Source organism: Micromys minutus (genome assembly GCF_963924665.1).
Source record: "Micromys minutus genome assembly, chromosome: 9".
Classification (NCBI taxonomy): domain Eukaryota; kingdom Metazoa; phylum Chordata; class Mammalia; order Rodentia; family Muridae; genus Micromys; species Micromys minutus.
In genome coordinates, this window is record NC_137978.1 from 54,399,432 (window position 1) to 54,427,356 (window position 27,925).

The following is a 27,925-nucleotide window of genomic DNA, read 5'->3' on the forward strand; positions in this document are numbered from 1 at the left end:
AACCAAGAGACCAGCAACCGCTTAGGACTTGGGGCAAGTCCTTTCTTTGCTTGGACTGTTTGCTTCTCTACAAGAGGAGGGGATGGGACAGAAACTTCACAGTTAAGACTCCAGGGCAGTTTTGTTTTCTAAGGGGAAGCCCCCAAAGTAGAGATCGTGGCAAGATTCATGTATTGGCATATACTTCTGTTTCAGGCGAAATGACCTTAGCCGAAATTCATGCTTGGCCTTTATGTTAGGAGATCACAGGTGTGGTAGGAATGTGAACACAAAGACTATGGTGACACTGTTGGCACAAGATAATACACAGGCAGTTAAGATTTGAGTGGTGGGCACATGAACGGACAGGCGTGTGCGTGCACCCATCCATATACATGTAAAACTAAACAAACAAGCAGAAAACCCCAAATGCTAGGCTGTATGTGGTTTTCTTCTCTTCTCTTTTCTTTTTTCTTTTTTTCCCTTTTCTCTTTTAGCAAAAGAAAAGTTGTCAGGCAGAGCTGGTACACATCTTTAGTCCCAGAACTCAGGAGGCAGGGGCAGGCAGATCTCCAAAGTTCCAGGCCAGCCAGGGTGACACAGAGCCTGTTTCAACAAACAAATGCTGATACCGAGTTTTCTTAAAAAAAAAAAAAAAAAAAAAAAAAAAAAAAAAAAATATATATATATATATATATATATATATATATATATATATATATACACTTTTCCCCATTTATTCTCACCTGTAAATCTCTGGGAAAGTGTCAGGGGGTTTAACAGAAGTTGATTTGGTGTGAGCAAAAATATCTGAGGGGCTAATAGGAGACTTTTAAAGGATTTATTTACAGGGCTGAAGAGATGGCTCAGCAGTTAACCATCTGTAATGGGATTGATGCCCTCTTCTGGTGTGTCTGAAAAGAGTGACAGTGTACTTGCATATATAAAATAAATAAATCTTTTTAAAAATATTTATTTGCTTATTTTATGTATACGAGTGCTTTATCTGCATGTACACCTGCCTCAGATTATATTACAGATGGTTGTGAGCCACCATGTGGTTGTGGGAATTGAATTTGGGACCTCTGGAAGAACAGCCACCATCTCTCTCTCTCCCTTCTTCTTCTTTTTTTTTTTTTTTTTGATATTGGGTTTCTCTGTGTAGTCCTGGCTATCCTGGAACTCACCCTGAAGACTAACTAGGCTGCCCTTGAACTCACAGAGATCCCATGCGCCTCTGACTCCTGAGTGGTGGGAACAGATTTGAGGATTCTAGGCAGGCTCTGTACCACTGAACCAAGTCCTCAACTCCAATTTATTCTACTTCCTGATATGCTTTTGAATGCTGTGCCATGTGCACATATTACTAAATAACAAAACCATAAGATGCCCTCTGTAATTATTTGGGTAGACTCTAAGGAAAGCACATTTAAACTTACTGGACCCTTAAGAATGCCATCTTTCATCCTGGTCTCAGGTCATTCTGTTCCCCATTATCTGTCCCAGCCTTCGTGTGGCTGAGAGACAAATCTGAATCATTATCATATACTCTCTCCATGGCTGGAGATAACAGTCAGTTCTCCCAATGGTCCAGGTCATGTGTAACCCGGCTTAGCCTCCGCTTTGTCAGAACTCTTGCTTTGAACCAACAAGGCCCTCTAGGCTTGAGCCCTGCCTGCTTTGGTGAGCTACTTAACCTGGAGAAGACTGTTTCTCCATTTGTACAATGAGTACAATTGGCATTATGCTACAACCTGGGTAGCAGTATTGGGCACCTAATAAGGTGACCATTGAGAGAGGCTGGGGAGAGGACTCATCAGGAACATGCTTACAACACAAACTTAAGTTCAAACGGACAGATCCTTCCTTAATCTGGGCACAGTAGCGTCCAGTGTCTGTAACGGTCTCTGATCACAGTTTGCCTCCAGTGAGCCAGGAGCGTCCCTGGATGCTTATGGGCCAAAGAGCCTGGAGTCCTCCGAAGAGAACAACAAAGAAGCCCTGTCTCAGCTGGGGTGGAAGGAAATGACAGACACCTGAAGTTGTCCCCTGGTTTCTACACACATGCCACAGCACAAGCACGCACACACACACACCCTCTCATGCACATCGTAAAAATAAAACATGAACTGACTAGTAGTAAATAATTTGCTTTAATAACTTTATGTGTATTGCACTGAATATGGGCATGTATTTATTGTCTTTCTTGCAAGAGCTCTTTGTGTGTCAGGGACCCTGTTGGTTTTACTTAAATCACAGGTTGGTGAGATGGCTCAGTAGGTAAAGGCACTTGTTGTCAATCCTGATGACCTCAGTTGCTCCCTTAGAACCATGCTGTGGAAGGAAACAGCCAACACTGTGTGTTGGTTGTTCTCTGAGCTCCATCCACTCCCCTCATATGCACTCTCAGAAATAGAGGTTAAAATCTTTATATATATTCATATATATATATATATATATATATATATATATGTTGTACACACACACACACACACACATATATGCATGTATACATGTCATACATGTATTACACATGCTATAATCCCAGCACTTGGGAGACTGAGGCAGGAGGATCAAAGTTCAAAGTCAGCCTCTACTACATAGAAAGTATAAGGCTGGCCTGTTCTCATCAAAAACCCTCAGAATGGGCTAGGTATGATGGCAAACTCCTTTAATCCCAGGATTTGGGAGGTAGAGGTGAGCAGTTCTCTGTGAGTTTGCTTTGGTCTATAAAGAGAGCTCCAGGCAAATTGGGACCATACAGTGGAATTCTACCTCAAACAAAAAATCCCAACAAACAGACGTAGACATGTCACATACTGTGGTGCATAGTAGGTGTTCACTAAATACGCATCTGCTGAATCCCTTTAGTTCTCAAATTCCCAGTTCATCATTCGCTTATTCAGCAAATATTCAGTGAGTCTCTACTAGTCTATATGTGAGGACTATTAATGATAAAGCTTTTTTTGCCAAAACAACAAAACTCTCTGCCATCTTTGAGCTAAGGGTAAAATGCTTCTGTATTTGAACTCTTTAACATGACCTAGCAGTCCTCCAATGCCACCCAAGTCAGCGTTTCCCTCCGTAGCCCTGGCTGTTTTGGAATTCACTCTGTAGACCTGGCTGGCCTTGAACCCAGAGATCTGCCTGCATCTGCTTCCTGAGTGATGGAATTAAAGATGTGTACCACCAATGTCCAATAGCAGTTAGTCTTGTTTTAATCCTTTTTTTTTTGTTTTGTTTTTATTTATGATTGGGTGGGTGTGTGCCATGTGAGTGGGTGGGTGCCCAAAGAGGCCAAATAGGGTGTCAGATCCCCTGGAGCTGGTGCTAGCCAGTTGTGAGTTGCTTGTAGGTGCTGGCAACTGAACTCAGGTCTTTTGGAGAGGGGCAAGTTGCTCCTAATTGCTGAGCTATTTTAGTTCAGCTTGAGTTGTTAGAACGTGTTTATAATTTAGATTACAGGGCTGGAGATACATGTACTGCTCTTGCAGAAGGACCCAGGTTCAATTCTCAGCACCCACATGATGTTGGCAGGGTCACAGCTGCCTGTAACTCTAGTTCCATGGGACCTGACACCTTCTTCTGGACTCCAAGGGCCCCCACCATGTGATGCTCTGGCACACACAATATTTTCCGTATATATGTTCACAAGTGTCACTGAGAATGAAGATCAGATGGTAAACTGGGAGGTGCAGCTGGCTTTCTCCCTCTACCATGTGGGTTCTAGGGATTGAATTCAGGTCTTCAAGCTTGGGGGCAAGAACTCTTACCTGCTGAGCCACCTTGCTTTTTTTTTTTTTCTCTCTCTCTCTTTTTGAGACAGGGTCTCATTATACAGCTCATGCTGACCTTGAACTCAGAAATCTACCTACCTCTGCCTCCCAAGTGCTGGAATTAATGGTAAACGACCATGCCAGGCTAGTGGAATTTCTTGTTAAATTCTCACATACTGTGTGTCAAGAGTTTTGTTTAATGCTCCTTTGAGGAACATACATGTTTTGTAGATTGAGGTTCCTCAAAGTAGTTTTGAACTCCTGGATCAAGCAATTCTTACCCTTAAACCTCCTTCATAGCTAGGACTTAAGGGTCACCAAGCCTTGTGGTACTTTTGACCTAGTCAGATATCTCATGGGCTACTAGTCTAGGAGGTCTGCTTTATCCCAGGGATATTTGCTTGATGTCTCAGGATTGCACAAGAGGTGAAGCCTTTGAGCTCTCTGTATCTGGCATTTCCTTAAACCACACCTGTAGGGGTAAGGTTCTAGAAGGTTCTCACCCACACACAGCTTTCTTGAAAGTGAGACTTTGGCGGGGTGATGGTCACAGTGGGAAACACAGAGAAACACACAAGCCTGTTTCTTCCCGGGCTCCGATCTACACGGGGAGCTTTGAGACTGGGTTTCCTCATTAAAAAAAAAAAAAAAAAAAAAAAAAAAAAAAGGTGGTAGCAACATAGCTGCTGCTACTGTTTCCAGAGGCTTCTAACGCGGTGAGCCTCCCTCTCCCTGGCGATTATCTAAAAGGCACTTCCATTCGCCACTGCCCTTTCTCTGTGCTCAACTCGTGGGTACCTCGGGGCACAAATGACTTAATCTGAATCTGTAGTCTCAAACAATCGGGAAAATAGCTCAGGTAGCGGCGCGGATTCCAGACAAGTGTCCTAGAAAGCTCCGCTCCCTCGGCCCTTCTCAATATGGCGCCGCCCAGCGGCCACTGCGCGAAGGCCGGCCGCGCTGACGTGTGTGCGCGCGCGCGCTTCCTCCACGCCCCGCCCCGGCGCATGCGCACTGCGCGCTGTCTTCTCCCAGTCTGAGCAGCAGCGGCGGTGGCATCAGGGACGGCGGCGGCGGCGGCGGTAGCCGCGACGGCGATTGAGGGGAGGAAGATGGCGGCTCCGGGCGACCCCGGGTTCCGCCAGCGGTGAAGATCCCCGGAGCACAGCAAGCACCGGCCTGAGGCACAGCGGCTGCGCTCTGGCCCTGGCCCTGGCTCCTTCGCCGCCGTCGCCGGAGACGGGAAACCGAGAACGCCGAGCGGGCTGGGCCAGGTGAGGCCTCTCCCGGTGCGGGGCCGAGGCCGGGCGCCGACGCCTCCTGCGCTTTATGCCTGGGGACCCCAGGGCACCCCGAGTCCGGCGCGGGCCCTGTGTCCTGCGCGGGCGTGGGTCTTGGCGGGCCTGGGGTCTTGCTGTCGTCATCCTCTGCTTCCCAGGCTGAGGTGAGGACAGGCGCCCCTTTGCAGCCAGCCCTCGGGATGGGTGCAAACCTGTGCCCTCTTCTCAGAAGGGTGGTCCTGGGTCCTCATCCGGACCGGGAGAGGATGCGTGGCCAGGGCAAGAATGGCTTTCGGGGTGTCATGGAGCCTCACCCCGCCCCCTGAAACCCTTAAGTTCTCGTTGAAGAGCGGGGAGACCGCTGCCCTCCCGAATTGGGGCTGCGGCGAGGGGGCCGGCGTCTGGGAAGCTGCCGCTGTGAAGAGATGATTTTTGGAATTGGCTGACGAAATGAAACACAAGCAGTTCCTTTCCTGACCCCTAGCCGTTTGAGTGTTCTCTTAGGAGTGGGAACTGCAGCTCTCCTGGCTGGAGAGACAGCAGTCCACGTTGTGACTGAGGAAGGCTTGCCCTGGTGAGAATTGTTTGTGGTGAGAACTGTGGAGGGTGGCAACAGTTTGTAAATCAAGAGAACCACAATTGGGTGAGATCCTGTTAGTTTCAGCAGAGAAACTTCAGATGCTGGAGTTGGTTGGAAACCTTTGGAATAAACCGATTGCTTTGTCTCTTGGATCCTCTTGAGTTTTAATAGGAAAATAAAAGCATCGTTTTGTTTCTCAATGGCCAAAACGTTTGGACTTTTTCTGTGGTAGCGTTCTGATGGATCTAGATGCAGAACCAGACACAAAACCGGTTTTCACAGGAGGCAACACTGGACCATTTTTGTTATTTATTTATTTTTCTCGGAACTTTTTGTTGTTGTTGAAATGGTAGTAATTGAGAGACTTCGGTTTCGTTTCTCTAGGGTAGAGAAGATGTTTGATGCCTGGCAGCCTTTTCATTGAGCAAGAATGGCTTCACTTGGAATTGTGCTGTTATGAATTGTTGGGGCCATCTCTTTTGCTTGGACACACCAAATGTCTTTTGTAACACATCGGCTTTTGCTTGGGCTTAAGAATGATGATGACATCATGGATTTAAAGGGACAAGGGAAATTGGTGGAGAGATACCATCACTTAGAATTCGGTCTGTGGCTCTTAAGGTGGACAGGGTTGCCCCTTGTGTCATATTTCTGACAGAGTATTCAGTCGTTTAGTGTGGTTGGATGTCCTTTCTGTTGTATGTTTGTCTGTTTATATCCTGTAGCTGTTTGCTTTTGAAACAACCCAGTGTAAGGTAGCATTCGATCTGCATTGAGCCTTGAGCGCTTTCTGCACTCCCCTTTAATGACAGGTATTAAGTTAAAAGGACAGTTAGTAAATTTAACATTAGCTAGCTCTTTTTTAAATGGAAGTGTGCGGACTTCCTTACTTTCTTAGCTAAAGATGTAAATAGAGCCAAGAGCAGGAAATTGGAGGGCTGCTCTGCCTGTGAATTTGCTAATAGAGGATCGTGGGATCCGTGGTGGCTTGACATCATGCTTCTGGCCATTGTTGGTCTCACTGCTGTGCCACAGTCTTGGGTTTTGGTGGAACTCTGGGACATCATTTACTTCGTAGCATTTTGGCTGACTTCCTTACCGGACTCAGGTACAGAATGAGAAAGAGCAGGAAAAACAGCGAGGGATGGCTTGTTTGTTTGCTTCTAGATTTGTCTATTTTAAGTTTACAGGTATTTTTGCCAGCACTCAGCTGTATGTTTCTGTTTGCATGCCAAGTGCCTTGTATTCATCCCCTGGGAACTGGAGTTTCAGACAGCTGTGAGCTGCCATGTTGGTGCTGGGAATGGAATCCTTGTCATCTAAAGGAGGAGCCAGTACTCTTAACTATCTACCCAGCCTTGGATGCTTTTGCTTTTAAAGACTTGTTTTTATTTAAAAAATCGCGTGTGTATGGCGAGGGGAGAAGGGCAGGAGGAGAGAGAGAGAGAAATCCATGTGTCAGCAGAGGCCAGAGGCATCAGATCCCCCGGAGATGGGGTTACTGCGGGTTGTGACCCATCATCTGGTTTGGATGCTGGGAGCTCAGCTTGGATCCTCTTCAGATCAGAAGGCACTTTTAACCACTGAGCCATCTCTACAGCTCTAGGATGCTTCTTAAATGTTTTATTTTTCTTTTCATTCCCCCTCCGCCAGCAGGGTTTCTCTGTGTAGCCCTGACTGTCATGGAACTCTGCAGACCAGGCTGGCCTTGAACTCAGAGATTTACCTGCCTTTGTTTCTGAGTGTCACACATTAAAGGTGTGTGCCACCAATGTCCAGCTCCTAGGACACTTCTTAGTGTCATTTTATGTAGCTGTGTGATAGCTACCGTCTGTAAAGAGCTGGCAAAGGAAAGGAGCAAAGTTTTGGGTTGATAGGCACCCCTAAGTCTCCAGGGAATCTGTTCTGGAGATGAGAAGAGTATGTGATTGTGTGTTTTCAGGGCAGTTTAGTTAGTGAATTAACAATTCTTAAAAAAAAAAATTCTTAATAAAACCCAATGCTGCTGGGTTCAGTAATAGGATTCCCACTTTACAAAATTATGGATAATAAGAGGTAAGGTCTGTGAGAGCTCTGAAAGAGTGTACTCTGAATATGCAAAGCAGTTGGTCATGGCAGTGCAGGCCATTGGTCCCTGCACGAGGGAGGCAGAGGCAGGCTGGTCTCTGTGTGAGAGTTCCAGGATAACCAGGGCTTCATAACGAGACCCAGGCTATTAAAAAAAAAAAAGTACAAGAGAAATAAGATTATATATCTTTATTATAAGGTCCTCTGTGTGTTGGGTACTGAGGAAGGAGGTACTGATGATTTCTGAGGACAGCTTTGCTTTTTGTTTTTCTTTTTTTTTTTTTTTTTGTTTTTCTTTTTTTTAATCTAAAAGTTGTCTGAGGCTTGTTGTAAAGCCAGACAAGAAAAACAGTGTGTTTATGGTAGTGTAGTAAGTGTGCATCTCCAACCAGGGAAGAGAAGGGAGGCTCTCAGAGCTTTGCCTAGTCTGTTAGTTATTTTATTCCTTCTTTCTTTCATTTATTTACTTAATTATTCATTCATCTTTGAGATAGGATCTCACTATATAACCCTGGTTGTCTTGGAACTCAACTCCATAGACCAGGCTGGCCTCCCACTCACAGAGATCCTCCTGCCTCTGCCTTCCAAGTGCTGGGATTAAAGGTGTGCCCAACTCCAGGCCTATTTTTTTCTTTAAATTTCTTTTTAGATTTATTTTATGTGTATGGATATTTTTTCTGCATGTATGTATATATATTCAACATATGCTTCTTGGTGTCCTCAGAGTTTAGAAGAGGACATGGGACCACCCCCCTCCACACACACACACACACACACACACACACACACACACACACACACTTGAGGTGGTGGATGGTGAATGGTTGTGAACCATCATGTAGGTGCTAGGAATGCAGCTGTTGCTTATTTCTTTCTTGTCTCCATATATAGCTCATGCCAGCCTGGGTCCTCCCCATCCTCCTCCTGCCTTTCCTAGGGCTGGGATTCTACGTGTGCATTGCAATGCATGGTTTAGGAATACTTAGTCTTTGTCCTGAGTTCTTTCCCTTTTATTCATTCACCATCATGATGCTTCCTGCCCAGCATGCATGCCCCAGTTATAGTTTCTGAATTGTCAAAGATCTAGCAGCCTTGGGAGAGCCTTTCTGAGTGAGTCACAGGCGCAGGCAGCAAGCATTTGTATCAGTGAAAGTTTCTCAGATTCTGAATGAGGCAACTTCAGAGTGACACTTAAAAAAAAAAAATTGGACAGATGAGACTAGAGTCACATCCTGACATGGCCACTTGTCCTGGTGTGCTAGAGTTCTCGAAGAAAATCTGCTGGTCTTGATTCACTAGTAGGGGCTTTCAGTGTCCCTGTTAGTGCCTAGATCAGAAACAATGACCTATCTGGGTTAGTGCATGATACACTCTTTGATATACTCTTTAGAACTATGGAGTTGGTAGATTTCTATGAGGCCATATTGATCTACGTGTGAGTTAAAGGCTAGCCTTTACATAGACTATCTGAAAAGATTCAGGTAGGACTTGACTTATCCCCCCTTTTCAGGGTGTTGGACATCTGGTATAGTATATTGTGAAAAAAATTAAAAAAAAAAATTGGACAACTAGCATACGAGGCATTGTGTTTTAATTGTGGCTGTGGTGGTGATGGTGATGATGGTGTGTGTGCCAGGGATCCAGCCCTGTCCTTGTGAACTCTGGGCAAATGCTTTGCCACTGAGCTACGTGCCCAGCCCTGTTTTGTGTTATCCTTTTTTTCTTTCTTTTTAGTGTATATGGGTCCTTTACCTACAAGCATGTTTGTGAGCCTGGCGCCCAATAAAGGCCAGAAAGCGGCATTGGATCCTATGAAACTGGGGTTACAGAGGTTTTGAGCAGCCATGTGGATGCTCAGGTGTGGGCGGGAGGGAATGCTCTCAGCTGCTCCTGAGCCATCTCTCCAACCCCCTTTCCTCCCCCCTTTATTTGCTTGTTTTGTTTTTTTCTGAGACAAGTTTAGTGGCTCCCAAGATGGCCTGGAACTTGTTATCTCTCTTCCTGCCTCCTGCTCTCTAGGCTTGGGATTGCAGATATGTGCACCTTGCACTGTATATCTTCACAGGCCTTGACCTCTCTGTGGAACAGAAGATGACTTGGGACTTCTGATCCTATTGCCTCTGTCTCCTTGGTGCTAGAATTTCAGGCCCGTGTGTACTACCAAGCCTGGTTCATTTGGTGCTGCAGATCCAGGTGTGGGCTGTGTGTGCATACTCATCAGACAGGCTACCAGCTGAGCCATCTACCCTGACACTCATCATTCTGCATTGTGACAGTTGTTCCATGAAGGAGATGACCTATTTATAAGTCATTTTAAAATCACCTAGAATTGAGTGCATAATACATATCTTATTTCTGAAATTGTTCCTGTGACACTGCAAATCTTAGAAATTATGACTTAGTGGAATTCCTGATGCTTGAAATTTGCATTTCCTTAATGATATATGTAATTAGAAGGCAATCTGCTGTGAATTCTGGAGTTCTTTATTTTTTAATATTTATTTATTTATGTAAGTTGTCTCCAGACACACCAGAAGAGAAATTGGATCCCATTACAAATGGTTGTGAGCCACCATGTGGTTGCTGGGAATTGAACTCAGGACCTCTGGAAGAGCAGTCAGTGCTCTTAACCACTGAGCCATCTCTCCAGTCCCTGGATGTTCTTATATTACTTTTTTTTTTTTTTTTTTTACTATTAATTTGTAAAAAAAGAAAAAAAAATCATGTTATTTTTCCCACTGTTATTCTATGTTTTGCTTCAGAAGATGGAAGTATTGTGTGGTACTTTGGGATGGTGTGTTTTTAGTGTGTGTGTGTGTGTGTGTGTGTGTGTGTGTGTGTGTGTGTGTGTGTGTGTGATGAACATGTAGGTATTATGGAAAACTTTATTACTCTGTATGGTAACTTAGCTTAGATAAATCACACATCTTCCTTCTGAGTTGAGCCCAGGACTTCTCTGTACCCTGCTCACCACCCCACGCTGGTCACGCCCCTCTCCACCACTCAGCCACTGAGCTAGCCTTTCAGCCTTGACACGACTTGTTCTTACATTTCAGCATAGTCACGCACAGTTTTGAGGTAGCTCCATTAGTTATACAAGAGCAAGCAAGTTTTCATTTTAGCAGGTAATGTTCTCTAGACACGTTGCCCAGGCTCCCTCAAATGCTAAGGCTAGTTAGATTGTGGTTTTTTCCCCTCTTTGTTATAAAGTTTCTTTTAAAAATCTCTTTAAAAGTCCTTTCTCTCATCCTCTCTCTTTTCCTCTATTCTTGTTCTCTCTCCTCTCTCTCTCTCTCTCTCTCTCTCTCTCTCTCTCTCTCTCTCTCTGTGTGTGTGTGTGTGTGTGTGTGTGTGTGTGTGTGTGTGTGTCTATATGTCTGTGTGTCTGATGGAACCTGGAAGTCACAAATTGCCTAGACTGGTTGTTGAGCAAGCCTCAGATGTCCATCCACCTGCTGAGTCCTGGGACTACAGGCACATGCTACTCTGCCCTAATTTTTGTGTGGGTGGTGGTCTGAATTTAGGTCTTCATGCTTACATAACACTTTCCCACTGAGCTATCTCCCGAACCTTTATTCGGACATTTCCAGAGGTAGGTTGTGTAAGTACCTGGCTTGTACATTTAAAATGTTAATAGATAGCATCATTTTGAGATTTTTAACAATTTAACCTGGAAAATTCTGTGCTATGAGAGATAAGCCTAAGGTGTAAGAGAGAGTAACATGTGAATCCATTCACAAGTGACTGTCAGATCCCTAGCGACAGACAGTAGAATGGTAGCAGCCCTGTGAGGACAGTGTCCAGGAGTTGGGTCAGGGGAGAATGGGACTTAAACGGGTGATGAATGTGGACTGTCTGAGATGGGAACTGTGTTCAGTGAGCACATGGACTCATGCCACTAAACTGCACTTCAGTCGCCAGTGGAGTAGTTCATTACAGGAAAATGTTTTAGAGGGGTAGGGGAGGAGGTGAGGCTGAAGAAGCAGCTCAGCAGCGAAGACCTTCGCACCCAAACAGTGGCTGAGTTCCACGGGACCCCATCCTCTCTTCTGGCCTCTGAGGGCACTGCATACAAATAATATACAGATGGGAATGAAGGCAACACATTAACTCCCATAAATAGTAAATCTAAGAAAGGTTTTAACCAGAGTTGAGGAAGTAGCTCAGTGATACAGCATTTGTCTAACATACACTAGCCCTAACTGGGCTTAATCTTAGCACCCCCAGTCCCCCCAAATAATGAAAGCCAAGAGCATGTCTGGGCTGGAGAGGTGGCTCAGCAGTTGAGAGCTCTTACAGAGGACTGGGGTTCAACTCCCACCACCCATGTGGGGCAGACCTACCTGTCACTCCAGCTCCTGGTCTGTCCTGTGACTTCCTCAGGCACCTGCACTTGGTCCTGCACAGACACCTAAGTAAAAACAAATAACATGTCATGCTAATGGCCTGGATTTAAAGGACAAGGGCTCAGGGGGGTTTAATTGAGTCTCATGCTTTGCTCAGCGTGTCCTGGAAGTCATTTACTATGTAGCGCAGGCCTGAAATTCTTTATTTGGAGACAGGGTCTCACTATGTATTTTTGACTGACCTAGAACTCTCGGTGTGGATCAGGCTGGTCTCAAGTTCATAGAGGTCCAACTGCCTCTGCTTCCCAAGTGCTGGGATTACAGGCGTGTGCTACCAAGTACGGCTGGTATCTCATGTTTCTAATACCAGCAGTCAGGAGTTAAAGCAGGAGGATTGATTGATGTGAGTTGGAGGCCAGCCTGGACTACAGAGTTCTAGGACAGGCAGGGCTACACAGAGAAACCCTCTCACCCCCACCCTTCCCATCCTGTAAGGGAGGAGTGTCTGGGGAACTCTGGCTCCTGATCAGTGTTAAGACAACTGGCAGAGGGAGAGAGCGAACACTGTTGTAGCAGTTTTATGTCTTTCCCATGTGTCAGTTCCGTTTATTCAGCTCTGTGAGTCATTTGAGAACAGTGCTTCACACAAATACGGTTGGCACAGTCAGTGGCTGAAACAGGAGGATTGACTGCTCTGGGCTGTCCTCAGAAACACAGCACTTACATGGCATAGCATGTCCAAGACCCATTCCCCAGCACTGAAAAAGAAAATCAAAAGATAAGAAAGAATTTGGGGTGCTTCTGCCTACTTGTTTGCTAGTACAACCCACGCTGATGCACTCTGTTTATCTAGAGTCTCTTCTGTTTCGAGTGTTTTCTGATTTTGTTCTAATTTTCTTAGCTGCTTAGGATTGAACTGGAATCCTTCAATGTTGGGGGTGGGGAAGTGCTTAGCCACTGAACTAAGCCCCGTCCCATCTTAAACTTTGATTTATGATTTGTCACTTTAATGATGGACCAGGACTAAATGTGGTGTCGTATACCTATGATTCCAACACTCGGGAGGCTGAGGCAGGGGTATGGCAGAGACCTTGTCTCAGAAAAAACAAAACAAAAGCATGATAGTTAAATCCTAGAAGGGATCATCCTTCTCTTGTGTGGCAGTGTTGTGGGAAGAGTCAGCTTGATATTAGAATTTGCAGACTGAGCTGGAGTAGTGAGTGAGAAGCAGTGAAATTAGGAGTGTGCTGGACACTGCAGACACTTCATCCCAGTGCGCGACAGAGGCCGTGTCTGAGGCTCCGCTCCCTGCCCAGAACAGGCTGCATAGAGAAACTGTCTCAAAAAATCAAAAACGAAAAAAAAATTAGGAGTATTTATTTTTAGTAGAGCATATTAGTTGTGGGTTCTTTAAAGAATTTATCATGTCTGTCCATCTGTCTGCTTAAGGTGCTAGGATGGAACCCAGGGCCCTTTGCACAGGTAAGTGCTTTTCTAAGTTTTTAGGTAGCATGTACTGGGATTCCATTTGGACATATGTGTGTGTCATTTTATCTTCTCATATTTGCCCCTTGTCCAAATATTTATTCTAAAATGTGTTAAATTTTTTGAGAGTATGTGAGTGTGGGATGCCATCGTACAGCCTTTGGGAGTTGGCTCTCCCACCATGTGAGTCCTGTTGTTAGAACTCGGTCCTCAGGCCTGGTTGTCAGGTGATCCTCACTGTCTTGTTGACCTAAAAACTGGCCAGCACAGAAGGAAGTGTATCTTACTCTTCCTTTAAATGCTGACCCTTAAGCCTCAATTGCAGCATTGCTGACAGTAGTCATTTCTACTTTCCCTCCTGGGGGATATGTTATGGGGTGACACAGAATATTGAGGACAGTCTGTCATGCCGTTTTCCATGTATCCGGACATGATACCTTTGGTTTTGGTTTTGAGATGATCTCTCTCTGTAGCCTCAGCTGGGCTGGAATACTTTCTGTATACAAGACTGGCTTTGAACTTGCAGTCCTTGGTCCTGGGGATTACAGTATGAGCCACTGGCTGGACATGGAATCTTTTTGTGTTACGTTTTCTTCAAAACAGGGTCTCTCTGTGTAGCCCTGGCAGTTTTGGAAGTTACTCTGTAGACCAGACAGAGATTCTCCTCTCTCTGTCTCCCAGGTACTGGATTAAAGGATGGCTAGACCCTGTGTCCTGAGGCTTTCTTATTACCTTGGAGCACAATTCTGGCTGTGTGTGTTACAGCTTAGTTTCTTCCTGCTATTTATTGCCTTGCTCTCCACTTCATTGGGAACCATAGCTGTGAGGACAGAAATGTGGCCTTTAATTAGGCAGGTGATTAGTGGGTGGAGTCTGACTTGTGAGGGGCTGAGAATACAGGCTCAGTATCTATAGACTCAGTCTGGATTCCCCGGACAAGGAGCTCTTACTTTGTTTCTGTGCTCTTTAGACAGGCTATTGTGTAACTCAGGCTGGCCTTAAACTCTGTATTATAGATAAGCAGGACTTTCTTGAGTTCCTAATCCTACAGCCTCAGTCTCCTAAGAGCTGGGTTACAGGCTGGTACACCAGGCCTGGTGCCTTTTTGAGTTTGATTGATTGAATCATTGGCTATTGGTGATCAAGTTAGCAACTGGAGGGTTGGCCTAATAGTCTGACTTTTTAATCATGCCTTAACCTTTACTGTGATCAGTCCCAGTCCTGAAGCTCCTAGGGCTGCCAGTTGTCAGTTAGCTCATTAGTACAGAAAGATTCTACTTTGAAAATTCTCCTGTTTTTAGAAGTTGTGTGCCAGGAAGCAGAAGAAAGGCCACTTATATATTTCTCAGTTACTACAGTCACAGGACTCCTTAGCATTCGGCATTTCAAGGTTGTATTTTACAACTCGTCATTAACATTAACTTCATCAGGAAGGACTCTATTCAAGAGTATCCACAGCCAAGCACGGTAGGATGTGCCACGGATCCCAGCACTAGTGAGGCAGAGGCAAGCGAATCAATGTAAAATTGAGGCCAGCTTCAGCTACATAGTCAATTCCTGCCTTAAAAACAAAACACTGGGCCCAGAGAGGTGGCTCCGCAGTTAAGAGCACTGGCTGCTCTCACAGAGGACCTGGGTTTGCTTCAGCACTCACATGGCGGCTCTCAGTTCCAGGGGATCTGATACCCACATCCTCATCTCCACAGGCACCACGCGTGGCACACATAGATACTTGCAAGCAAAACACTCATCCACACAAACAAAACAACAAATGGTGTTAAAATAGAGTGGATAGTGTGCTTGCTGTGGGTTTGCACATCAGCACTACAAGAAAGCACAGTAGTGGTGTTGATAAATGCCTGTTAGTGTGTTAGAGACGTGAGGTTTATAAAGCGAGCAGGTATCCTGGCGACACCCGGTGGAGATTAGCAAAGGTTAAAGGTTCATCGATATTCGACGTTGACAAAGCTGAGATGTCTGTGCAGTCCATGATGTAGGCGTAGTGTAGCTTTAAGTTATGTGTGTAAATGAAGGAGGTTGAGGCCAGCTGAACTACTGTAGTGTGTTCTAGGCAAGGACAACTGAAGCCGTGGGGCCCTGTTAGAGCCACCTCAGTTTTGCAGGATTTTATTATAACAAAGAAGGCGCATGAAGCCTGTGAGAGATGCCTGAAAATTACCTAGCTCAGTCAAACCTCCTACCCCCAGTTTACTTATTTAAGGATACATGTTGCCAAGTGCAGTAGTACCAAAGTTTAACATGCTCCTTCTGCCTGTGCAGTAGCAGCAGTCACTTGAGTGGCATTCACAGTTGCACCTCTAGGGAATGCACCACTGATGTAGAGAGCACAGTGGGTTAGAGCTTAGAAGGCTGGGTCTTGATGGGCACAGGTCTGCCGTGGACGGGTGAGCTGTTCCCTAAACTGCACCATTTGGGGAGGTCGCCTTCCTGTTCTTCACATTACGCTAATACGTGAGAATCTAAGCGTAAAATACCAAGCTCTGTGGAGTAAGTATGAAACTCTGATTTGACTGCAGTAAAGTTTTATTGATATAATCAATCAGTTGGAATCTATAAGATAAAAGTAAAATATAGTGTTAGTTAAATTTTGTTACCAATCCAGGTCTGAAGCATGTGGTGAGAAAGCTGGACATAGAAGCACAGGCAATCCGGAAGCTGAGGCAAGAGGATTACAGGTTCAAGGAGAGCCTGGAGTGGACAGAAACCAAGTCAGAAAAAGACAAAAAGAAAAAAGACACTGTTTCTAACTTCCCCTTTGATTTGTACTGTATTTTTACAACCACAGCCTTCTGCTTAAAATTATGTCAGATTATCATAAGCAGAATTATCCTATGCATTGCATATTTGTGCCATATTTTCTTAGATACAGAAATTCAGGTCGGTGGTGTTACACAAGCCTGGCAGCCTGAGCTCAGCCTTCCTAAGGTGGAAGGAATGCTGTCCTCTGAGCTCCCCTGTGCGCCCCTCCACCATCATAGATTTAACTAAAACCAAATTCAAATTCAGCTCTCATAGTAATCACAGCCCTCCAGAGGCTAAGTCCAGAGGAGCATGGGTTCAAGACTGACAGGTTATATGAAACCTTGTGGAGAAAGCCAGGATCTCCATTTTTGGCTGAAGATGTAGGTTACTTAGTGGTGGTTTCATAGCGTGTATCAGGTCCCCAGTTCAGTCCCCAGCACTGCATAAGGAGAAGAATATAGGCCTCAAAAAACAGAAGTTTAAGAGTTAAAGTATAATTGTGGTTTTTCTACAAAGTTGAGTCTAGAATGCATGGTTTGGAACATAAAGTATCCTCCCTGTTGAAACCAGTGCCCTTTTCTTAACCAACCTATGCATAGAGGTAGCAAATCCTTTGACGGCTATATATATAGACAAGGAGAGTGTGTGGCCTTGCAGCTGGCCCAATCCTACAGCCCTTGTAAGCCCTGAGGTACTTGTATTTAATACTGACCATTGTAGAGAATGGTGTGACTTGGGACTAGAGAGGTAGCTGTGTGGTGAGGAGCAGTGGTTACTCTTCCAGAGGACCTAGGTTCTGTTCTTCACACCCACATGGCAGCTCATGCAGTCTGTAACTCCAGTTCCAAGGGATCTGACTCTGTTCTGACCTCTAGAGGCACCAGGCACACACATGGGACGCCAGGTACACCTGTGGTACATAGACATACCTTTAGAGAAAATATCCATTCACATACAATATTTGTGTTTTTAAAAGTATGATTTGACCTTTGTGTCACTTATCTGACATTGTAGCACTTTGGAGTCTGAGGCAAGAGGATCACAAGTTGAGGATAGTCTAAGCCCAATAGAGAGTTGTAAGCCTGGCATATATTCAGAGTCTGTCTCCAAACAGAAAAAATGCTGATGGGTAATATGAGGGCACACTTTATTTTATTAAAGGGAATCCTAATTGGGTAACACATATTAACCACTGAAAAAAACACTCCTGCTGACATCTGTGATTAAATATGGGATGCTTTATAGAAACCACCAGGCAGTGTCTGCATCAGAGGGACTCGGTTTGCTAATAGCACTGTACAGCAGCAGTTACACCAAAACATTCTATTCCTGGATGTTTTTCTTTTCTTTTTCTTTTTTTTGGGGGGGGGGGCGTTAAATCATTGACTGGCAGGAGAGGAGTGTCCCGATTATGAGCTTCTGTTACTATAGATAAGATATTTTATTATCATGTGTGTGGTCAAAACATCTGTTTGAGTGCCAAGTGGATTTTACCCTTTTCTCTAGTGCAGTTTTTCTAACTGGTGTATTACCAGTTTAAAAAGCATCAATTTAAAACCCTCCATCCCCACCTTTCCTTTTGGTGCTCTGAAATTCTACCTGGTCAGCAGAGTGATTCAGCAGAGTGTCCTGCACAGTGGGCGGGCTCCTCCTTTCCAACTGGAGCTGCTCAGGCTCCACACCACACATAGCTCATCATACGTTACTGGGTTTGGTTTGGTTTGGTTTGGTTTGGTTTGGTTTGGTTTGGTTTGGTTTGGTTTGGTTTGGTTTGGTTTGGTTTGAGACAAGGTTTCTCAGTGTAACCCTGGCTGGCCTGGAACGTGATCTGTAGACCAGGCTGGCCTGGAACTCCAGAGATCTGCCTGCCTCTGCCTCCTGAGTGAAATTAAAGGTGTGAGCCACCATCACCTGGCTATGTTATTAGCTCTTAATGGAATCATTCTTTTTGTACCTTCTGTGAGATCCAAACATAGTATTTCTAATAATTGCAACAATGTAACTTGTGTCTGTGTTTCAGTATATGCCCACCACAGTGGATGTCAGAGGGCAGCTGGTGCGAGCTGGCTCTCACCTTCCACTATGGCACTCAGGGATGAAACTCAGGTTGTCGATTTGTATAGCAAGTTTTTACCATCTCACTGGCCCTGAAGGCAGTATTTTAGTCCATGTACAGGTTACATTGATACTTATTTATTTTTTAAGATTTATTTATTATATACAAGTACACTGTAACTGTCATCAGACTCACCAGAAGAGGGCATCAGATCTGATTACAGATGGTTGTGATTCACCATGTGGTTGCTGGGAATTGAACTCAGGACCTCTGGAAGAACAGTCAGTGCTCTTAACCACTGAGCTGTCTCTCCAGCCCACATTGATATTTAGTGACTGCATAAAGTAGAGTAAAATAAATGATGATTGATAATAGCAGTATATTCTTTTTTTTTCTTTTTAAAGATTTGTTTTATTTATATGAGTACACTGTAGCTGTCTTCAGACACACCAGAACAGGGCATTGAATCCCATTCCATATGGTTGTGAGCCACCATGTGGTTGCTGGGAATTGATCTCAGGACCTCTAGAAGAGTAGCCAGTGCTCTTAACCACTGAGCCATCTCTCTAGCCCTGTATATTCTTAAGGCTTAGTATAATCTCTTATGGTTCTGTATAGATCTCTGGTCCAGCAGTGTTTGTATTTTCAGGGGCAGTGTTGTCTTTAGCACCTCTGAGGTGGGAACTTCCTGAGCTTACAGCACAGCATCTGTGTGATTATGATAAAAAAAAAAAAAACTTTTGAAATTATGAAGAGCAAGCTAGATTCTGCTCTAAATCTTCACCAGCATTTTATTTAAGTGAATCAACTGAATTTCAGTTTCATCTCTGTCTATATGTGTGTATGTTCTTTAGTATATGTGTGAGATAGGAGAGAAACTTGTGGGAACTGGCTTTTTCCTTCTACCATGTGGGTTCTGGGGACTGGACTCAGTGACCGGGTTTGGGGTAAAGTGTCTTCTGCTCACTGACCCGTTTCACCTTCTCTTCTACTGCATTTTTGAAATAGAGTCTCTCACTGAAGCTGGATCTCAGTGATGCAGCTAGTGTGGCTAGTCAGTGACCTCCTGGCAAACAGAACATTGGCATTCTTAAACAAACAAGCAAACAGCCCCACTCTTTCTGCTCCCCTCTATAAAAAAAAAAGAACCAAAAACTTCTGAACTCAAGAGACACAAAAGCTGTTAGTTTTGGCCCGCAGACTACCTTGGCACTCAGTGGCTTACAGGCCTATCTGCTGTATTTTGATTTACTTTCTGTTATGAAGTGAAGTCAGCATAGAGATGCTCTGAGGACATGTCTGGGGAACTTGTGCTCATCAGGATACCCCATAGAAGGCAAAGTGTCCCAGCTGAACAGCCAGTCCTCACATTCTAATTCTATTAAGCTGACTTCCAGTTGTGAGTTTTCCCAAAAGACTCATCACTTTGGGGAAAGAAGAGTTCTGACATAAGGGAGGATGAGAACTTGTCTTCGGCAGCTTCATGAAAACCTCGTTCCTGGGGTCAGTATGGTTATGTGGGAAATGCTTTAAGCCAACAGAAACCAAAATGAAAAGAAAATTCCAAAACTCGAGCATCAGAATGCCTCCATATCCTCAGGAGCTCTGAGTACCTGATTGTGGATGAGAAAAGGAAGCTATGTGAATTGGTGCAGTGCATACAGTTGCCAGGGCAAGGCATCTACCGCGCCTGTGTCCATGGAAGCATGGGGCTGATGTTTGTGTGAGGGCCCCTGCTGCTCAGATTTGCTGACTGTGGCCTCACTCAACAGGTCTTTTTCTTGGACTTTTTTCTTTAGTTAGTTTGCAGAGAAGAGAGAAGTCTTGTGTGTATGCAGAAATGAAAATAGAAGTAAAACTCTGTAGGAGAGCCAGGGGCCTGAGAGGAGGGAGATTGGGAATAGTAGGGGAAGATGGGGGAATAAGCTCAAAAGACATCAGGAGCCTGCAAAGCAGTGTATGTACAGAGCAGGGTTTATATCCACAGGAAGGAAGGAAAGCAAACCAAGTCAGGCATGGTGGCTCATGCCTTAGAATTCTACCACTTGGAAAGCTGAGCCAGGAGGATTAGTGTGAGTTAAAGACGGTCTGGGATACAGGATATCAAAAAACCAACCAACCAAACAAACAAACAATAGGGTTAGAGATGGCTCGGAGGTTAGGAATGAACACAATTGCTGCCGGCAGCAGGCAGGGATCTCTGAGTTCGAGGCCAGCCTGCTCTGCCGAGTGAGGGCTACAACAGCCAGGGCCACACAGAGAAACCCTGTCTCAAAACAACAAAACAAAACAAACAAACAAAAAAGTGCGTACTACTCCTGCAGAGGACCAGAATTCAATTCCTACACTGGGAAACTTGAGGGCATCTGAACTCACATGCCCATACTCACATGCAGAAATCCGTAGATCGTAGATCCATAATTAAAGGTAAATCATTTTGAAACATAAAACTAACACCACAAGGCTGGCAAGTTGGCTCATAGTGGTTAAGAGGACTTGTTGCTCATGCAGAGGACTCAGGTTCGATTCCCAGAACCCACACACTAGTCCCAGCTGTAAGTACAGTACCAGGAATCCAGTGCCTTTCTCTGACCTCTGTGGGCAGCAGGCATGCAAGTGCTGCTTATAAATACAGCAGACAAAGCATAAATAAAAATAAAACAAATACCAACTAAGCCTAATGTTCTTTACACGTGCTTAAAGAACTTGTATTGGACATGGTGCCCTTGGGAGGCAGAGGCAGGTGGATCTCTAAGCCAGCCCAGTCAACACCTACATAATGAATTTTGAAACCCCCTCTCAAAAAGCCAATACCCCGTCCCCCAAAAAGAAAGACTTAAAAAGCTACATTCATTGTGAAGAATCTAGCTTCGAAGTCTGCTAGAGCTTTGCAGCCCAGTCCTCTTGGAGTGATTGGTCCCCAGCTGGTCTTAGTCAGGTAGTGCCTCAGGCGCTCCATTCTGTCTATCCTTCCTCTGATTTAACTGACTGTCTCAGCAAGCTCTGTGAGGCAGGCTTGCTCAGCTTGGCATCCTGATCTGTCTCCTGTCAGCTCCCTACATCCCTTAAAAAATTTCCTCCCACTAAACCTTTTTAGTCCTAATTCTGTTAAGCACCTTCTCCTTTCAGGTCTAACTGGAGCATAATTCTCTTTTTGAGCAGCCTCACTGAATAGACTGGCTGGCCTTGAACTCACTGTGTAGACTAGGCTGGCCTTGAACTCAGAGATCCTTCTGACCCTTTACCTCTCAAGTGCTGGGACAAAAGGTGTGTTCCACTGTACCTGTTCTTATATAAATGACAACTCCTTAGTTTTACTGTTTTTACCTTAGGCTTTGCACATGCAAATGATTTATTTGCCTTTGGTTATGATATAGAATTTTCTTTCTAGAGATTTCTGGGAGTAGAGAAGAAAAAAATTAAATTATCTAGAATAGCTCCACTAGAAATAACTATTGACAAGCACATATTCTGGTCAACGATTGTGAAGTACGTACATGTTCAGCCTGTGTGTGTTAATCTCTGTTCTCACCTACAGTGGCATAAGTTAGCTTTGCTCTGGTATAAACCGTCATATAGTCTGCATTCTGCCCTCTCTGCTGAGAGATGTGCCTGTCCTTTCTGACTTTATGCATTTCCATTACGAATGATAGTTCATTTTATTGGTTCTGTTGTTAAACATTTGTGTTTTTGCTAGTTGTTTGTTTGTCTTTATTACCTAGATTTATCATGTTTTCCATTGTTGATACTGTTTTATGGTTAGCAGTTTAGTCAGCTAAGCCTGTTCTTTGAAAAGTTACTATTCTCTAATTGAATTGTCCTCTGTAAGGGTAGGCACTCTACAGCTGAACCGTACCCCCTCTCAAACAGTGGTGTATAAACATATGTAGTAAAGTGTGTAGCCTCCAGCTGCCCCGCGTCAGCCTCCCAAGAGCTGAGATCTCAGGCGTGTGCCACTGTGCCTGTCTCATAGCTGCGGTTCTGTAACTCATACATCTTCCCAGCGTGCTGCTACTCTTTTCCAGGGCCCAGAGTTAGTTTTTCCTTGTCAGTGGGAGGTTTTGTATCATTGGCTGTGTTCCCTGCACCATGTATTAGTCAGGTCTCTGAGTTAAAGGAATTATGAAAGAACAGGTTTTCCAGGTTGTTTTTGCTTGCTTAAGACAGTTCCAATGTGTGTAGTCTTGATTGGCCTAGAACTTATGTAGACTTTAGGCTGGTCTAAAAGTCACAGAGATCCTCCTGCCTCTGCCTCCTATGTACTAGAATGAAAGAATTAAAGCTATGTGCTACCAGGCCCAGTTGGTGGTGTTTTGTTTTTTATTTTTAATGTGTTTTAGTGTTTACGTGTGCAGTTCCCATAGAGGCCAGAAGATAGTGCTAGGTCCCCTGGAAATAGAGTTCAGGCTGTAAGAGCGGCTGTGTGGTGCTGGAACCAAACCTGGGCCCTTTAGAAGAGCAAGTGCTCTGAACTGCTGAGCCTTCTTTCCTATCCTGGTCTTCCTGTTTTAAGGTTATCCTGGGACTTGTCTGCCATTATTCTAGGGGAGGGAGGATGTAATAGGCTTGGCATTTGAACTCTACCTATCAAATTAATATGGATCCAACTAGTATGGGAAAGTGCTGGAGCAATTTCACGCTGTGGGAAGGAGACCATGTGCAGCTCATGTGCTCAGTGGCTTCTGTGCGTCTGCAAGGTGTACACTAATGTTTACTTCTTTTCCACTAGAGCTTCAGGTGTGTGTCATGGCCAGTTCCTCAGACAGTGAAGATGACAGTTTCATGGCCGTGGACCAAGAAGAAACTGCACTGGAAGGGACAATGGAGCAAGATGAGAACCCTCACCCAGTATTGGAGACTGAGGAGACAAGACACAATAGGTCCATGTCGGAGCTGCCAGAAGAGGTTTTGGAGTATATTTTGTCCTTCCTCTCACCATATCAGGAGCACAAAACTGCAGCTCTGGTCTGCAAGCAGTGGTATCGGCTTATCAAAGGTACAAGTGTTTTAAAGAGATGTGTGTGTGTCTGTCTGACTTCATGTGTGTATATGTTGCATGTGTGCAGGTATCTGGAAGCCAAAAGAAGGCACTGGGTCTTGAGTTACAGGATCTGTGAGCCACCGTGTGGAAGCTGGGATTGAACTCAGTCTTCTGGAAGAGCAGCACCAGCTCTTAACTGCAGAGCCCTTGCTATGTCAATTTTTATTGAGCGATTTAGTTTTAGACTCCTCCCCTCTTTCTTTTCTCCCTTAAAGACATTGTGTTTAAAAATTTGAATGTAGGGGGCTGGAGAGATGGCTCAGCAGTTAAGAGCACTGACTGCTCTTCCAGAGGTCCTGAGTTCAAATCCCAGCAACCACAGGCTGGCTCACAACCATCTGCAACCAGATCTGATGCCCTCTTCTGGTGTGTCTGAAGACAGCTAAAAATTACTCATAAAAATTAGAATTTAGTATTAGATAAGTTAACGCATTTTTCTGTCTTGGTTTACTTTATGAACAGCTAGAACACTAATTTAGTGTCTTACGTATGTGAGTGTTTTGCCTGCACATATATCTGTATTCCATGTACAATGCCTGGTGCTTGTGGAGGTCAGAAGAAGGGATCAGATCTCTAGAGCTGAAGTTACAGACAGTTGTAGGCCTGGTGTGTATGTCTGTTATCCGTGACTGTGTATATATGTGGGTACATGTATGTGAGTGCATGTGTATGGAAACTAGAGGTTGACTTTTAGTGTCTTTCCTCAGTTGTTTGTGACCTTTATTTTTTTTTTTTTTTAATTTTTATGAAACAAAAGCAGGGATACTGGAGATATTTTAATATATGCTTAAATATAAAGGAAAGAGAGAGGTGTGCTAGAGAGATGACTTAACATAGCATGTGGCTTTAATCACAGCCCTTGAGAGGCAGATGCCGACGGATCTTTGAGTTCAAGGCCAATCTTGTCTACAGAGTGAGTTCTAAGACGGCCAGAACTACACAGAGAAACTGTCTCAAAATACAAAACAAAACAACAAAAAAAGCAAACAAAATATGACTTCAAATGAGATTATTTATTAGAATGAATATTTTAGAAAAATAGATCGCCCTAGAAATATGATTTTTTGAAATTTATTTATTTTATATATATATATATGTATGTATGTATGTATGTATGTATGTATGTATGTACACAGTAGCTGTCTTCAGACACACCAGTTGAGGGCATCAGATCCCATTACAGATGGTTGTGAGCCACCATGTGGTTGCTGGGAATTGAACTCAGGACCTCTGGAAGAGTAGTCAGTGCTCTTAACTGCTGAGCCATCTCTCCAGCCAGGATTTTTTTTTTTTTTTTTTTTTTTTTTAAAAAACATAGTTTTTCTATATAGCTCTGGCTGTCCTGGAACTTACTTTGTAGACCATGCTGATCTGGAACTCAGAGATCCACTTGCCTCTGCCTCCTGGGTGCTGGGATTAAAATCATGGAGCTACAGTGCCTGATGAGTGTTTAGTTTTTAAAATCCACCACATAAACACATGTGCTTTGTGTATAACCTTGGCTGGACTTGAACTCATGATCTTACATGTCAGTTCTCTAAGTACAGGAGTTATAGCCTAGCATAACGCTCTATTTTTAGAGAAATTTTAGGTTCACAGGCAATAGTGTTGGGCACGGGACTTGCCATCTACCTGGGCCCTGCGCAGAAACAGCCTCCTTCCTTGTCAGCACTGCCCACCATAGTGGTGCCTTGTTGCAGCTGGTGAACCTGTATTGGTGTATCATTACCACCCAGGGACTATCCTTTACGGTCGTGGTGGTGTCCGTACTACAGATGCACACAAGGGTGTACTGATGTGCATTTACTACTGGAGAAAAGCTCTTCACCTATGTTTATTGACCTTTATGACACAGGGTCTCAACATGCTTGCCTGTCTGGCCACACTGCTCACCTGCCTCTGCTCTCCTAAATGCTGGGCTTAAAAGTGCACCTAGTTCCTGGAAAACTCTTAACTTAGAAAAAGATGTTTATTAATTTTATATGTGTGCGTGTTTGCCTTCAGTGTGTGCATGTGCACTACACATGTGGAGATGCCTGTGGAGGTCAGAAGTCAGCACTGGATCCTCTGGAACGAATTACAGATGGTTTTAGGCCACCCAACAAAAACAGAACCTGGGTCCTCTGTAAGGGCAACCAGTGCTCATAGCCACCGAGCCATCTGTCCAGACCACCTAAGCTCTTAACTTTTAAGAGACAGTTTATAGACACATATTCCATGTCTCGTAATCTATAATAATCTATTTACAGGATCTCGATTACTGAGAGAATCTGATCGTTGTGATCTAACTGCCGATGGTTTTTAAGCTGTAGACACTGCTTTATCTTGTCCTTCATGGAGATAAGTTGTTGCTCAGCCCCTTTGCTTTGAAGTGAAGGCTGCCAGTTGTCTTCATTGCCTCGTGGTAAACATGAGGACAAGGTTTCTCACGTGACCTGATACATTGACTCACACTCACTCTAAACCTCCTATGGCTTAATAAAATGCAGTTCTCTTAATTTTGAAATTCCTTGATTCTGTTTCCTTTCTTTGAACAAACATGAGAAATTTGGACTTTCTCAAAACATTTATGACTTGTACAAGTGATAACACAGTTAAAAGTTACAATTTTAATGTTTTTCCCCTTTGAAGTTAGTATCTGAGCTGACATCTTTTTTTCCCTCATCTTTAGGTGTGGCCCACCAGTGTTACCATGGTTTCATGAAGGCTGTCCAGGAAGGAAACATTCAGTGGGAGAGCCGGACTTACCCTTATCCCGGAACCCCCATCACTCAGCGCTTCTCCCACAGTGAGTGTCCACATTGGGAAAGCAAGTCCCACACTGCCTGTGCTGTGTCTTTAGATTTTCTTGGAAGCATGCATTTTGTCTGCCATTTAAATGAGGAGAGTGTGAGGTGACAGTTTCTAAGAGAACTAGAAAGAAGTGAGTGTAGGCACGTGGTGAGGACTGATGGAGAACTCAGTGGTAGAATGTTTTGCCCAGGAAGGCCCAGGTTCAGTCCCTGACACCTTGACGGATAAAGTGCTGGCTTCTAAATGTTATGCTTTTAATTTGATTGTACCCCTGCTTCAGCCTCCTGAAGGTGATGATTTTGGGCATGTGCCACCGTACCTGGCTAGAATTTGAGCTTTTGGTAGGAAGGAGCATGTATTGGTTACCCATGCCATAAAAATTCGACCCCAAAACTTAGCAGCGTAAACAGTATTTCTTACCTGTTCTCGAAGGTGTGGGATTTGGAGATGGTCATGATTTCTGATTTAGAAGTGTCTTCTAGAGTTGCCATCTCTGTCATCCAGAGGCCTAAGGTTTTTATTCATGGGCCTCTCAGTAGAACCATTCACACTGTCAGCTGCTTCCTGTAGAGCTGAGAGGGTGTCTGAGACGGAAGCCAGAGCATTTTTCACAGTCTCTGAAGTGAGTGCATCTCTTCTTTTCTGTTGTCTTGGTCACACAGAGATTGACAGGACTTGTAAACACCAGGAGGTGAGGCTCCTCAATGCCACCTACCCCCAGATGTTGGGTTGGATGAAAGTAGACCAAGGAGACAGATAAAGTGTCGAATGCAGCTCTCAGGGAGCTACCCGTTCACTAGTGCTGCTCGGGAGGGGACAGCTATGAGTCCTCCATGGGACTTGCTGAAATCAGAACTGTGAGTGCGTGGCAGTGAAGGACACTGGATTTGCAAGAATAGTTGAGGGCTGGCGAGATGGCTCAGCAGGGGAAGGGGCTTGCTGTCATGCTGTCATTGCCTGAGTTCCATCTCTAGGACCCACATAGTTGAGGAGAGCCAACTCCTACTGGTTGTCTGCTGACTGAGAGTTGTCCTCTGACCGCCACACTCACACTGTGGCTTGTCTCCTCCCCCAGTGAATCAATCAATAAAAGGAGTGAGGGAAAAGAGGCTAGTGGAGTGGTGCCGTGAGCCATGCTGAAACACTGGCAGTTTACCCAGTGCCACCAAGCTGTGTGAGCCGTTGGCAGCACAGTGCAAGAGCATTCTGCTGTGGAGGTGGGGCAGGAGGGCTTCGGGACCAAGCTGGGCTGTTCTGCGAAGATCTGAACTGTTTCTGAGGTTTGCAGGTCATGATTCAGAACAGCTGGACTGGATGACCGTCTCTGTTGGGATCCATATTTGATTCAATGTGTGTTGCTACTACAGATAATAGAGCAGATGCTGACAGGGTTTCTGAAGACTATTGGGCTGGTTTTTACAAGGCTGGGATCAGAGTGAGGGCCTCTTCCTGAGGGCAAGCTCTTTACTACCGAACTAATGTCCCAGCCCCAAGACTGTCACAAACACAGTGTCAGCCAGCTTTGTGTGAGCAGAGCACTGGAGGCAGGCAGCACGTGAAGGGAAAGGGCTCGCACCTAAGCTGCTGCACCTCCCAGCCTGTAACTCGCCATGAGCTTCTGGTTAGGGTGGCTTGAAATGCTGTTTGAAATCCACGAAGGACTCAGGTAATTTTGGGTTTTTTTTTTGTTTTTTTTTTTTTTTTAAAGTTTCCATAGGATTGCTTTTTTTCTGGTTCTGATTGGCAAACTAAAGAGGAT

General features: G+C 44.6%; 1 protein-coding gene across 1 annotated transcript in view; it reads left to right on the forward strand.

The window, feature by feature from the left end:
• Positions 1-4,804: 4,804 nt before the first annotated feature.
• The window catches only part of FBXO42 (F-box protein 42), a 53,673-nt gene continuing 30,552 nt past the window's right edge, over positions 4,805-27,925 (forward strand). Inside the window, exons 1-3 of the mRNA XM_080921070.1 lie at positions 4,805-5,029; positions 23,062-23,328; positions 26,045-26,161. Coding sequence (XP_080777196.1) covers positions 23,079-23,328; positions 26,045-26,161 — 367 coding nt within the window. The 5' untranslated portion in view covers positions 4,805-5,029; positions 23,062-23,078. The remainder of the gene's footprint in view (positions 5,030-23,061; positions 23,329-26,044; positions 26,162-27,925) is intronic.